This window comes from Amblyraja radiata, chromosome 35 (assembly GCF_010909765.2).
Source record: "Amblyraja radiata isolate CabotCenter1 chromosome 35, sAmbRad1.1.pri, whole genome shotgun sequence".
Classification (NCBI taxonomy): Eukaryota; Metazoa; Chordata; class Chondrichthyes; order Rajiformes; family Rajidae; genus Amblyraja; species Amblyraja radiata.
This window is the reverse complement of record NC_045990.1, coordinates 458,451-472,500: the sequence shown is the minus strand read 5'-3', so window position 1 is coordinate 472,500 and position 14,050 is coordinate 458,451. Positions and strand designations below refer to the sequence as shown.

The window sequence follows — 14,050 nt, the reverse complement described above, 5'->3', positions numbered from 1 at the left end:
TTTTCTCCCAACACCTGAACCTCTCAGTCTCAATAAGTTCAGGGGACCTTAACCCCATGACTGTCTGCAAATGTCGACTTAAACCACACTACATCTGCAACAACACAGAGTTTCTGCTTTGCTTTTATTGAAATTAACTGACATTAGTTTCAGGAACAATCAGGTCTCTCCATTGGACAATGTGGAATTACAAAAGTGGTTTTAATTGAATGCATTTTCAAATCTTTATTCACAAAATTTAAAAAACACAGGCGACTTTCTGCACAGGTTATACACGGTGATTTTCTACAAATCTACAGGCACTAATGTGTTAGTGGGAGCAGTGCTCAAACTAAACACCGAACTGAAAGAATCGTGTTGGGAACGGTGACAACAACAAAAGACATGGACTGTAATGTAAGAAACAAACTGCAGATGCTGGTTCAGGCATCATCTCTGGAAAGCAGGGATAAGTGGCATTTCTTCAGTCTGGAGAAGGGTTTCGACCTGAAAAGTCATCTATTCCTTTTCTCCAGAGATGCTGTCTGTCCCGCTGAGTTACTCCAGCTTTTTATGTCAATCTTCAAACTGTAATGTTAGCTCTGTTTCTCTCTCCGCAGATGCTGCCCAGCCTGCTGGATATTTCTGCTAGTTTCTACTCGTAATTCAGATTGCGGACGTACACGGTTTAGAAAGCAAGAATGGAGGAAACTGGAACTACAGAAGCCTCTACCAGTAACAGCAGGCTCACGTTCCCTCTGAAACGCAGCACGCCTCCGAGACTGCCCAATAAACCATGAGCGCGAGTGAGATCCCTTGGACACTCCAGCAACACTTCAGCTTTGTGACTAAATTCACCGATCGTTTCTCTGGTTAACAAAAAAACAGAGTGTTGGAGTAACTCAGCAGGTCAGGCAGCATCTCTGGAGAACATGGATAGCTGATGTTTCACAGAGTGCTGGAGTAACTCAGCGGGTCAGGCAGCATCTCAGGAGAACATGGATAGGTGACGTTTCAGATGGGCACCCTTCTTCAGACTATGAGGGAATGTCACTCATCCACGTTTCCCAGAGCTGCTGCCTGACCCGTTCTAGTTCTGGGTCACTGTTGGTCCAGTCAGGAGTGAAGTGCAAATCTCTCTCAGAAAGGCTGTGGATTCTGGGAATCCTTTGGCATTTCCAAACCTTGATGAAGGCAAGGCAAGGAGGGGCAGGCACAAGGTGTACAGCAACAGTACTGATCAGGCAGGGTCCAATTCCACAGCCCAGAAGGTCCCTCTAAGCTCCACAAACCAAAGCTTGTCCAAACCATGGTAAGTCCCGGTCTTGTGAAGTATCTTGGCTCCCAAGGTGTATGTGGAAGGTCTGTATTGCTGTTGGCCTCTGTGATAGTAGAGAGCCATCTTTAATTAATTTAATTATTTTAGGGTCATCTTAACAGTAAAAGTTAACAAGATATTTAAGGCACTTGCTGTAACAGTAATAAGCAGCCGATTAAAACAAATGAAAGAGGAAAATGAGGAGAATGTTCCCAATTGTCGGCAGTTTAATGTGTCCGCAGTTGGTAATCTGAAAAATAAGACACAGAATTAAAAGAGAATCTATTGTAACAAGTTTCAATGTTCATTCATTCAAACCGCCTGATTGTGATCAGAGTAAGACTTGTTTTTTAATTATGGGTTAGTTTCGAGAGGGGCGTTCCCCATTGGGGAGAGTGGGGTCAGGGTGGGGGGTGAGAGGTGGGGGGTTGGAGTGGGGGGGGTAAGAGGTCAACTTGGGGGGAAATGGGTCAGGCTGGGGGAACGAGGTCGGGGTGGGGGAGGGGGAGGGTGAGAGTTGGGGGTGCGGGGCTGGGGAGGGGTTGGCCGGACCCTGATGGGGGGGGGGGGGGGGTGAGGGGGTTGGGGGAGTTTCCAGCAGCGACAGCGAGTCAGTAAGTGGGAGGACATGTGGACTGGGCGGCACTGCCCCTGTGTGACCAGCTGGACACCATCGCGCATCCTAGACACAGGCAGACACAGCGTTGAACACGCTCTCCACTACACATGGCTGCGGCCACACTGACCTCCACTCTGGGTGATGTATCTGACCCAGGGCAGTGCCTGGTAACCACTCTTCTCAATGATCTTCATGTACCGCACCTGTAACAGGGAAACGCCAAAGGCTGTGATCCTCACACTGCATTACCCTACAAACATTGTGGTCCCCACACTGTGTTATCATTACTGTGCTGCACTGCGCACTGTTGCGATCCCACACTGCATTACACTATAGAGTTGAGACCCCCACACACTATTACACTGAGTTACAGCGTGACACCCTGTTGCGGTCACTGTGTGACACGGTGTCGCGGTCACTGTGTGACACGGCGTTCCATTGCCATCCACACACTGTGTCACCACCTCCACCAGCGTTCACACGGTCACTAACCTGGACTCCCGACACAGTGAAGTAGGGGATCTCGAATTTGATGGTGATCGGGGGCTTGCCCTCACTGTTTTCATTCTCCACACTCGGCAGGCCAAAATGGGCGCGCATCAAATATTCCTTCCCGCCCTTTGGGAGAGGGAGGAAGACAGAGAGACCGGGGGTGGGGGGGTGGGGGGGAGAGGGGAGAGATTAAAACAAAGAGCCATTTCTATAACATTATGGTGATCAATCTGAAATTACGAAGCCAATAGTTTTCATCCTCACTGCCCCTTATCCGTCACCTCTTTCCAATCTTCACGCCTACTCTTACTTATCTTCCATAATGTAGACTCCATAATGTAGACTTGCAGCAGCTGCGATGTGTCAGTACACTCTTCAGCTAACATGGAACTGGTGATGAGCAAGGTGCTACACACATAGTGATGAGGAAGGTGCTACACACATAGTGATGAGGAAGGTGCTACACACATAGTGATGAGCAAGGTGCTACACACATAGTGATGAGGAAGGTGCTACACACATAGTGATGAGCAAGGTGCTACACACATAGTGATGAGCAAGGTGCTACACACATAGTGATGAGGAAGGTGCTACACACATAGTGATGAGCAAGGTGCTACACACATAGTGATGAGGAAGGTGTTACACACATAGTGATGAGCAAGGTGCTACACACATAGTGATGAGGAAGGTGCTACACATATAGTGATGAGCAGGGTGCTACACACATAGTGATGAGGAAGGTGCTACACACATAGTGATGAGCAAGGTGCTACACACATAGTGATGAGGAAGGTGCTACACACATAGTGATGAGGAAGGTGCTACACACATAGTGATGAGCAAGGTGCTACACACATAGTGATGAGCAAGGTGCTACACACATAGTGATGAGGAAGGTGCTACACATATAGTGATGAGCAGGGTGCTACACACATAGTGAAGAGGAAGGTGCTACACACATAGTGATGAGGAAGGTGCTACACACATAGTGATGAGCAAGGTGCTACACACATAGTGATGAGGAAGGTGCTACACATATAGTGATGAGCAGGGTGCTACACACATAGTGATGAGGAAGGTGCTACACACATAGTGATGAGCAGTGTGCTACACACACCTGCTGATCAGACACTCCTGATTCCACAGTAACCCCGTCACATCTCCACATATTTTCCTGATAATTCTTTCATTTTGGTGATTAATTGCACTAACAGGTCCCATAATTAAACTGTGTTGGTTATAAGTGATTGGAGCAGGATTAGGCCATTCGGCCCATCAAGTCTACTCTGCCATTCGACCATGGCTGATCTATCTCTCCCTCCTAACCCCATTCTCCTGCCTTCTCCCCGTAACCCCTGACACCAATACTAGTCAAGTAGGAAGGAACTGCAGATGTTGGTTTACACCGAAGATAGACTCAAAATGCTGGAGTAACTCAGGCACAGGGACATGAATCATCTGTGGAGAGAAGGAATGTGTGGTGTTTCGGCTCAAGTCCCACTGAGTTACTCTGGCATTTTGTGCCCACAATTAAACTGATGGAACATGTACTGTATCCCATCAGCAATCAATGCTACAAAACATTTTATCGCTACCAGCTTGACAAATGCTTTAACGCTGTGTGCGGGTGAACTTGACAATAAATGTAACTTGAACTTGAACTCCCTGTCTCTGTGGTGGACAACACTCTGGGATATTTCACATTCACGGACAAGGGACAAGAGGACATCCTCAATACAAACGTGTATGTGTCACCGCTACACCATGCACCCTCCAGCCCTCAGCAACACAGCCTGTGACCACTAGCAGAGGAGGTTTGCCATCCCCACCAGGACCTGTTTGACCTGCACCAAGGGAACAAAGAGCTGGCACTCACTGGCAGGGATTTGATGGTCCACACCACCGTGTTATTTTCCGGCACCCACTTGGCACTGCCCACGCTGGTCTTGAACTTGGGAGAGTCAGCGTCGCTGGGCACCGGGATGATGATCTCCACGTTGTTGGCAACCGACTGCTTCTTGAACTGGCTCTTGGCCTTTTGGACAAGGAACACTGCTCATTAACCCCTGCCCCACCACCACGTACCTCCCCCGTTCCCCTGTCCCCTTGGCCTTTTGGACAGGGAACACTGCTCGTTAACCCCTGCCACCACGTACCTCCCCCGTCCCCATGCCCGCCCGTACTTGGAGAGCCCCACCAGGAGCATGTTCCCACTAGGGGATAGAAGCAAAGAGTTTGAGAATGGCACGAGTGGCCTCTAGCTGGGGGTGAACGTAACAACAGAGGACTCAGAGCTAAATTAATGACGGTCCCTTCAAAGATGCAAGAAGCAGAGAGGAGAAATGGAGCCTTTCGTTCCCACAGTGGGACTGACCTTGATCATGTATTCAACACGGCTGTGTGAGAATTTCTCTATCACCGATTCAATCCAAATCAGAGGCTTCACCTGAAAACAAGAGAATACATTCAAACTGCTGCAATTTCACAACATCTGGGCCACGTACTGATGCTGGGAAGGTTGCTGGATTGTCCGTTGCATTTTAGACATTTAGATATCTACATGGATAGGACAGGTTTAGAGGTTAGGGAGGTGGGACTAGTGTAGCTGGGCCATGTTGGCCATTGTGGGCAACTTGGGCCGACGGTCTTGTTTGAACTCTGTATCATCCTATGACTCTCGAGATGGAACTCCAAACACAGCCTTGTCTTGTTTATCTTCTCAAGGGCCTGCCCCACTTGCCGATTTTTTTCGGCGACTGCCGGCGTCATATCAAGGTCGGCAAAAGATTTTGAACATTTCAAAATCCAGCTGCGACAAAAAAAAGTTGCGACACTTGAATAAAAATACCGCGCGCCATACGTCATCACGCCGCAAATGTTTTGGTGACCTGATACATCAGTCAATAATGCCGGCAGTCGCCGAAACAAAAAGTTGCCAAGTGGGACAGGCCCTTCAGTACACTCAATCCTAGCCCATCCCACTGTATTGGACAAGGGGTGGTTGTTAGAGGTTACCTACAATTGTACAATTCAATGTTCCAACCATTGGGTTGTAAGGAATTGTTAGCTCTGGCATCTTCCTTGCACCTCATTAACATTGGCGTAGACCAGGAGAACAGGTGTTGGCACAAAGACCCTGCACTTCTTGTGCCTCTCCTCCAGAAAAGCTTCTGTGAACAAAACAGTGAAAGGTCCCCCCAGATGTCGTTTACTCACATGGATGTTGAGCCGGTAAGACATGAGCTCAAAGTCGCCGTCTGGCGGGATGAAGGAGATGGTTCTGTCGTTCTCAAACCGTGAGAGTCTCACGCACTGGTGGAACTTCACATCCTCCAGTTCCACTGATTTATTTTTACTTCCTAGATTAAAACAAAATTCGAGCTGTTGTTGTGGCTTAGACAGAGTCGCCTGCAACTGATCAGGTTTAGTTTAGAGATACAGCACGGAAACAGGCCCTTCGGCCCACCAAGTCCGCTCAGACCAGCGATCCCCGCACACCAACACTATCCTACAGATCAGATCTGGGGATGGACTTTAGCAATTCCTAAACCAATCCCTACAAGGCAGCACCTCCTGCAGTTACAAAGTTTCTGCTCAAGTCTCCCAATTGGGAGAACAATTTTTCTCTCAGCTTTCTCTCTATCTTTAAGTCTCACTAAGCTGCTTACTTTGGTAGTGTTCACTCTCCACGAAACTGAACTAGTGTGGTGCCTGCTCTAAGGCTCCTGTCCCACTTAGGAAACCTGAACGGAAACCTCTGGAGACTTTGTGCCCCACCCAAGGTTTCTGTGCTGTTCCCGGAGGTTTGTGTCAGTCTCCCTACCTGCTTCCACTACCTGCAACCTCCGGCAACCACCTGCAACCTCCGGGAACCGCACGGAAACCTTGGGTGGGGCGCAAAGTCTCCAGAGGTTTCCGTTCAGGTTTCCTAAGTGGGACAGGGGCATAAGGCGTGGCATCAAGCAGCACTGTACGAGCAGTACAGCATACTGATTATTGAGCAGGAAACTGACCACCTGCTCACTGGTTTATGCAGGTCGGATGTTGGAGATAGACATTAACTGGAGTAACTCAGCAGGATGGGCAGCATCTCAGGAGAGAAGCAATGGGTGACATTTCAGGCGAGACCCTTCTTCAGACAGAGAGTCAGGGGAGAGGGAAACGAGAGTGAAGATATGACCTGCTTGTTACACGATTACTGTACCCCGCTTTTAAACAATTCCTGGCCTTAATAGATGATCAACACTTTGACAGCACATCATAGAAGCTACAAAAAGCTCTAAAAACATTCTCATGGAAGATATTTTAAAAACTATTTTAAGCAACTGGCCAAAGAGAAATTCTCTTTAATATCTGTTTTCATTTTGAATATTTTAAATATAACTTTCACGAGATTTCTGACGGGAAAATTGTCCAGGAAGACTGGACGGTTCGGTGTCCGTGGGTGTGATGGGGTCAGTGGCCAGAGTACTGGGCAGACTGTGCTTGTTTGCGGCCGCTACTTACTGCCGGTCAGTTCGAAGAGGACCTTGTCGTTAAGGCCGAGACGGAGCTCGGGCATTCCGGACAGGAAGGCTCTCAGCTTGACACTGCCCACGATCTCACTCTGAAGGACGTTCCCATTGGCGCTGACCTGTGAGTGGACAGGAGGAATGAGCTGACCCACTGGACAATGGCACAGGGTAGAGTGAGTGGTCAGCAGGTGTGGGTGGGTCACTCCATGCCCAGCTGTCCCCTCACAACACCAACCCGCAATGGCCCGGCCAACCAACCCCACAATCACTCCGGAATCCTTGGGCACCACTTCCAACCCACCCCCCCCCCCCCCTCCGGACCACTGCCCCTCCCCCCAGACCCTGCAACAGTCCCCTGCCAAGGTACAGCCCCTCCTCAAGACACAAACCCCTCCCCTCCACCCTCCGCCCACGCTGACCCCCCACCGCCCCCACTGCCATTATCACCCCCTCCCAACCAGGAGACCCCCTCACCCTGAGCCCCCACCTCGATTATCACCCCCTCCCCACCAGGAGACCCCCCACGGTGATCCCCCCAACATGATCGTCAACGCCCCCCCCCCACGGTGAACCCCCCCCTCTTAACTCACCAACACGTTGACCGCTTCGATGACGTCGATGAAGACCTCGTTCTTCTTGTACTTGATGCCCTCTGACCGCCAGGACACGGCGTTGGTGACAGTCGCCGGGGGCCGAGGGGCGGCAACCTCCAGCTTCTGGCTCTGCTGCGTGATGTACCTGTGGGGATGGCATGTCAGCTCCGGCCAGACCCACTGACCGCACACAGCTCCAGCCACCCCACTGACCGCACACAGCTCCGGCCACCCCACTGACCGCACACAGCTCCAGCCACCCCACTGACCGCACACAGTTCCGGCCACCCCACTGACCGCACACAGCTCCGGCCACCCCACTGACCGCACACGGCTCTGGCCACCCCACTGACCGTACACGGCTCTGGCCACCCCACTGATCGCACACGGCTCTGGCCACCCCACTGACCGCACACAGTTCCAGCCACCCCACTGACCGCACACGGCTCCAGTCAGACCCACTGACCGCACACGGCTCCAGCTACCCCACTGACCGCACACGGCTCCAGTCAGACCCACTGACCGCACACGGCTCCGGCCACCCCACTGATCGCACACGGCTCTGGCCACCCCACTGACCGCACACGGCTCCGGCCACCCCACTGACCGCACACGGCTCTGGCCACCCCACTGACCGCACACGGCTCCAGCCACCCCACTAACCGCACACGGCTCTGGCCACCCCACTGACCGCACACGGCTCCAGCTACCCCACTGACCGCACACAGTTCCGGCCACCCCACTGACCGCACACGGCTCCAGCCATCCCACTGACCGCACACGGCTCTGGCCACCCCACTGACCGCACACAGTTCCGGCCACCCCACTGACCGCACACAGTTCCGGCCAGACCCACTGACCGCACACGGCTCCAGCCACCCCACTAACCGCACACGGCTCTGGCCACTCCACTGACCGCACACAGTTCCGGCCAGACCCACTGACCATACACGGCTCCAGCCACCCCACTGACCGCACACAGCTCTGGCCACCCCACTGACCGCACACGGCTTGTCAGACCCACTGACCGCACACGGCTCCAGCCACCCCACTGACTGCACATGCGTGTGTGTTTTTTCCATGTGTGATGTGTATCCCGTGTGTGATGTGTATCCCGTGTGCGATGTGTACCCCGCGTGTACCCCGCGTGTCCCCACTGTAGGGCCAGTGACCAGCCCGCTCCACACTGCCCGCTCTACTCACTCCTGCAGGATTTTACTGTCGGTTGTCTGTGGGAAGCCAAAGTCCATCACTTCATCCAGCAGCTCATAGACGACGACAAAGTTGTCCCTGATGCTCTCCTCCTCCACCTCCTTGAAGTATTCGGTGAAGACCTGGAGGGAGGGCAGGTGTGAGGATCCGGGGATCGAGTGAACAAACAGCACCCCACAATGTCCACTGTGTACACAGTCTCTACACTGCACGTTCCCACGACCAGCCTACCCAACAGTGAAGGGGCTGGACACAGTGGATGTGAAGATGTTTCCACTAGTGGGAGAGTCTAGGACCAGAGGTCACTCAGAATTAAAGGACATTCCTTTAGGAAGGAGATGGAGGAATTTCTTTCATCAGATGTGGACACTGACCTCCCCGTGTGGGGATTGGGGTGAGGTGTCCAGGACTTGCAGTGATTGGGATGCGGTGTCCAGGGCTTGCAGTGATTGCGGATGTGGTGTCCTAGACTTGTGGATGGAGCACAGGACAAAGCAGAACTAACCACTGCATCACAGTTAAAAAGAACAAAGTTTTACTTTTACCTGAACGAGTTTGTAGAGGAAAGCATACACAAGAGAGACGTTGGCATTTTTCTTGGTCATTGCAACCACTGAACTCTGAGTTAAGGAAAGAAAATCATTCAACTGAGGCACAAACTCTCTGATGCTGTGGAAATTATCATCTTATCTCGTGGTAAAGCGCCTTCTGGTTTGCTTGCTTCTGACTCGATAGTTTGGCTGACAGAACAACAATTATAAATTCAGTTGAAAGTTAGTTACCAGTTCAATGTCCCGCGAAAACTGAGCTCATCTCTAAAGTTGTCGACTGTGTGTAGTGGAGAGACTGCATGGAAACAGGCCCTTCGGCCCATCTTGCCCATGCCAACAAAGTCCCACTTGCCTGTGCCTGGCCTGCTAAACTTTTTTAAGTAATGAACCTTTCCAAATGCTTTAAACATTGTAATTGAACTCACCTCTACCACTCTCTCTGGCAACTAGTTGCATATACGCACCACCCTCTGTGTGAATACATTGTCCCTCAGGTTCCTATTAAATCCCTTTGCTCTCACCTTAAACCTATGCATTAATTCTAGACTCCCCTACCCTGGGAGTAGGTAAGGTGCTACTCACTTTATCTACGCCACTCGTGATTTTATATCCCACTTGGGCCACTCCAAGCTCCAGGGAAGAAAGTTCCAGTCCATCCAGCCCCTCCTTATAACTCAAACCCTCTAGTTCCAGTTTAGACTTCCTTCCTGCAGCAGGGCGACCAGAACTGCGCTCAGGACCAAATGTGGCCTCATCTGCAACATGCCTCCCCAACTCCTGTACTCAATGCACTGACCAATGAAGGCAAACGGACCAAATATCTTCACTACCCTGTCCACCTACATTGCCATTTTCATGGAACAATGTACCTGCATCTTCCCCCTCCCACCCCCAGATGTTCCAAGGTTCTGCCTTTATTGAATCTTTAAAGGTAATTGGTCAACAAACAGTGTGCGGCACGGTGGAGCAGCAGGTAGAGCTGCTGCCTCACAGCGCCAGAGACCTGTTTTTAATCCTGACTACCGGTGCCGTCTGTACGGAGTTTGTACGTTCGCCTCCTCATCTCGTGGGTTTTCTCAGAGATCTCCGGTTTCCTCCCACACTCCAAAGACGTGCAGGTTTGTAGGTTAATTGGTTTCGTATGAATATAAAATTGTCCTGTGTGTGTGTGTGTGTAGGATAGTGTTAGTGTGTGTGTGTGTGTGTGTGTAGGATAGTGTTAGTGTGTGTGTGTGTGTGTGTGTGTAGGATAGTGTTAGTGTGTGTGTGTGTGTGTGTGTGTGTAGGATAGTGTTACAGTGTGTGTGTGTGTGTAGGATAGTGTTACAGTGTGTGTGTGTGTGTGTGTGTGTGTGTGTGTGTGTGTGTGTGTGTGTGTAGGATAGTGTTATAGTGTGTGGTGCAGACTCGGTGGTCTGAAGGACTTGTATCCACGCTGTATCTCTGAACTAAACATTAAAAAAACTGAAAACAAAGACTAAACCACGGTACTAAACGCGTCCAAGAACATTGCAGTGATGTGTTTAAGAAAGAATTGCAGATGCTGGAAAATCCAAGGTAGACAAAAGTGCTGGAGAAACTCAGCGGGTGCAGCAGCATCTATGGAGCGATGGAAAATAGGTGACGTTTGGGGCCGAGACCCTTCTTTGTGTGGCGGTCAACGCTCTCTGGTGTAAATGGCCGCATTAAAAGGATACAGTAGAGATTGCTGTGTTTGATCCACAGGAAGTGGACTTTGCCGTGAGACAGAAGTGGAGAGATATCTCCTTCATCTTCTCTCTGCGTCAGGATGGGGATGAAGTGCTCAATCTCCGACATGTTCACGTCCCCCTTGTAATTCCGACAGATGAGCATCTGATCCAGGGTGATGTAAGACAAGGAGATGGGTGTTAGTGCCACACTCCACACTCTCTCTTACTCAGGGGGGGGGGGGGGGGGGGTGATAGGAGCAGAATTAGGCCATTCAGCCCATTGAGTCTACTCCACCATTCGATCATGACTGATCTGCCTTTTCCTCTCAACCCCCATTCTCCTGCCTTCTCCCCTCAACCTCTGACACCCGCATTAATCAAGAATCTATCAATCTCCACCCTAAAATTATCCACACCCTCCACAGCCTTGTGTGGCAGTGAATTCCACAGATTCATCACCTTCTGACTGAAGAAATTCCTCCTCATCTACTTTCTAAAGAGGCTGCGACCTCTGGTCCAAGACGCAGATGGGGCATGTTGGCCGCAGGGCCTGTTTCCACACTGTGTGACTCCAACACCTACAGGTTGATTTTTATAATTGTAGTAATTTTACTCATTATTTATTTCAAAACTGAAGCGATTGTCTGCCCAAATGCATTGTGGGACATGCAGAGGGCAGATTTGGAAATGTCTCTTGTACAAAATTAGTCCCAGAGTGGAAACAGGCCCTTCGGCCCAACGTGCCCATACTGGCCCAACTTGCCCACACCGGCCCAACTTGCCCACACCGGCCCAACTTGCCCACACCGGCCCAACATGTCCCAGCTACACTAGTCATAGAGTGATACAGCACGGAAACAGGCCCTTCGGCCCAACGTGTCCACACCGGCCCAACTAGCCCACACCGGCCCAACTAGCCCACACTTGCCCAACTAGCCCACACCGGCCCAACATGCCCACACCGGCCCAACTTGCCCACACCGGCCCAACTAGCCCACACTGGCCCAACTAGCCCACACTGGCCCAACATGTCCCAGCTACACTAGTCATAGAGTGATACAGCACGGAAACAGGCCCTTCGGCCCAACGTGTCCACACCGGCCCAACATGCCCATACTGGCCCAACATGCCCACACCGGCCCAACTAGCCCACACCGGCCCAACTAGCCCACACTGGCCCAACTTGCCCACACCGGCCCAACTAGCCCACACTGGCCCAACTTGTCCCAGCTACACTAGTCATAGAGTGATACAGCGTGGAAACAGGCCCTTCAGCCCAAATTGCCCATACCGGCCCAACTTGCCCACACCGGCCAACATGTCCCAGCTACACTCGTCCCACCTGCCTGCGTTTGGTCCATATCCCTCCAAACCTGTCCTATCCATGTACCTGTCTAATTATTTATCAAACGTTGGGATAGTCCCAGCCACAACTACCCCCTCTGGCAGCTTGTTCCATACACCATACAAGTTACCCCTCAGATTCCTATTAAATCTTTTCCCCTCTCACCCTAAACCTATGCCCTCTGGTCCTCGATTCACCTACTCTGGGCAAGGGACTGTGTGCATCTACCCGATCTATTCCTCTTTACACACCTGTATAAGATCACCCCTCATCCTCCAGTGCTCCAAGGAATAGAGTCCCAGCCTACTCAACCTCTGCCTATAGCTCAGACCCTCTAGTCCTGGTAACATTCCTCTGTTTTTAGATCAAAGCCAAATGAGAATTTAGGACCAAGGTCCATCTCCTGTGGCTCCACACATAGATGACCACGATGGTCACTGGTGGGCTTTATATCTCTCCCAAGTTGGTCCTTGTCCCTGGAACTTAGTCACTGTTCTTTATTTTAGCGACTTCTTGAATACATGGGTTTGCTAAACAAAGAATATCACTGTGACTTGTCTCATGCGACAGTAAAATTTTAATTCATTCATTCATTTACTTATAAAATCTCTTTGTATTCTTATTAATCTTCTCTGTCCAAGCTATCTCATGCCACCATTTTGCTCTCCAGCTCCTGTTATCTACATTCTTGTGCTCAGGGTGGGGTTCAGACCCCCCCCCCCCCCACAACCCCCATTTCCTGCCTCAAGGGGCAAGACCCCAATACTTCCTCCACGTGAGGGGGCAATGGTCCAACCATCTCCAGCCCAGAGACCCAGGCCAGAGGAAGACCACATGTCTGCACATGGAGTGACACAACATAGAACCAGGCCCTTTGGCCCTCCAATTCCACCCTTGCCCACCAGTGCCGATCCATCCCACACGAAGAGTAGATATTCAATGCAGCAAACTGCAGAGTCACCCAGGTCATGATTCCCCCCCCCCCAGATGAACCAATGTTAAATTGGGCTCAGCAAAATAAAATTTCACCACGTTCAATCCGCGCTGCCTTTAAAGCCGTGGGAGATACAGACTACAGAAGATAGATACGATGGTCTATGCTGGCAGTATCTGTGGAGAGAAGGAATGGGTGAGGTTTCGGGTCGAGACCCTTCTTGAGAAGCTGGCGGCTCTGCTGCCCCTGAACCTGACCCTGGACCTGGACCTGGATCTGGACCTAGTCTGAGGGAAGTCCCGCCCCGGCGCGGCCGGGCTGGAGCAGGTGGATCGGACACAACGGGGTCCCGGCCGGGGGCTACCTGGTGCCCAAACCCTGGGGCCAACGTGGGAGAGGGGCGGTGCGGCCCCTCTGGACCTACCTTGCCCTTCAGGTCAAGGATGAAGACGGCCGAGGCTGACATGTCCAGCAGCACTTCCGCCTTCCCCGTCCAGGTGAGGCGCATCACCTGGCGCAGGTAACCCCGCCCCCCGCCCCTTAAAGGCGACGGCCCACGACATTAATGTCAGCCGACAGCAACTGAACACGAGCAAGTCCCGGTTGTGTGTGTATGGTGTGGGGGTGGTGTGTGTGTGTGTGTGTGTGTGTGTGGGTGTGGGTGTGGGTGTGGGTGTGTGGGTGAGAGTGGCGTGTGTGTGTGGGTGTGGGGGTGTGTGTGTGGGTGAGGGGGTGTGTGTGTGGGTGAGAGTGGCGTGTGTGTGGGTGAGAGTGGCGTGTGTGTGGGGTGGTGTGGGTG

General features: G+C 51.6%; 1 protein-coding gene across 1 annotated transcript; it reads right to left on the bottom strand.

Annotated features, from left to right (window-relative positions):
- Window positions 1–107: 107 nt before the first annotated feature.
- Window positions 108–13,763, bottom strand: LOC116966120 (AP-1 complex subunit mu-2). Its single transcript, XM_033012307.1, has 12 exons — window positions 13,676–13,763; window positions 10,979–11,135; window positions 9,276–9,343; window positions 8,722–8,852; window positions 7,516–7,663; window positions 6,918–7,044; window positions 5,628–5,770; window positions 4,786–4,857; window positions 4,288–4,446; window positions 2,409–2,534; window positions 2,044–2,119; window positions 108–1,547 (listed from the first exon to the last, which is right to left on the bottom strand). The coding sequence occupies exons 1-12, from the start codon at window positions 13,757–13,759 to the stop codon at window positions 1,525–1,527; spliced, it is 1,314 nt and encodes a 437-aa protein (XP_032868198.1). The 5' UTR covers window positions 13,760–13,763; the 3' UTR covers window positions 108–1,524.
- Between the last annotated feature and the right edge of the window lie 287 nt (window positions 13,764–14,050).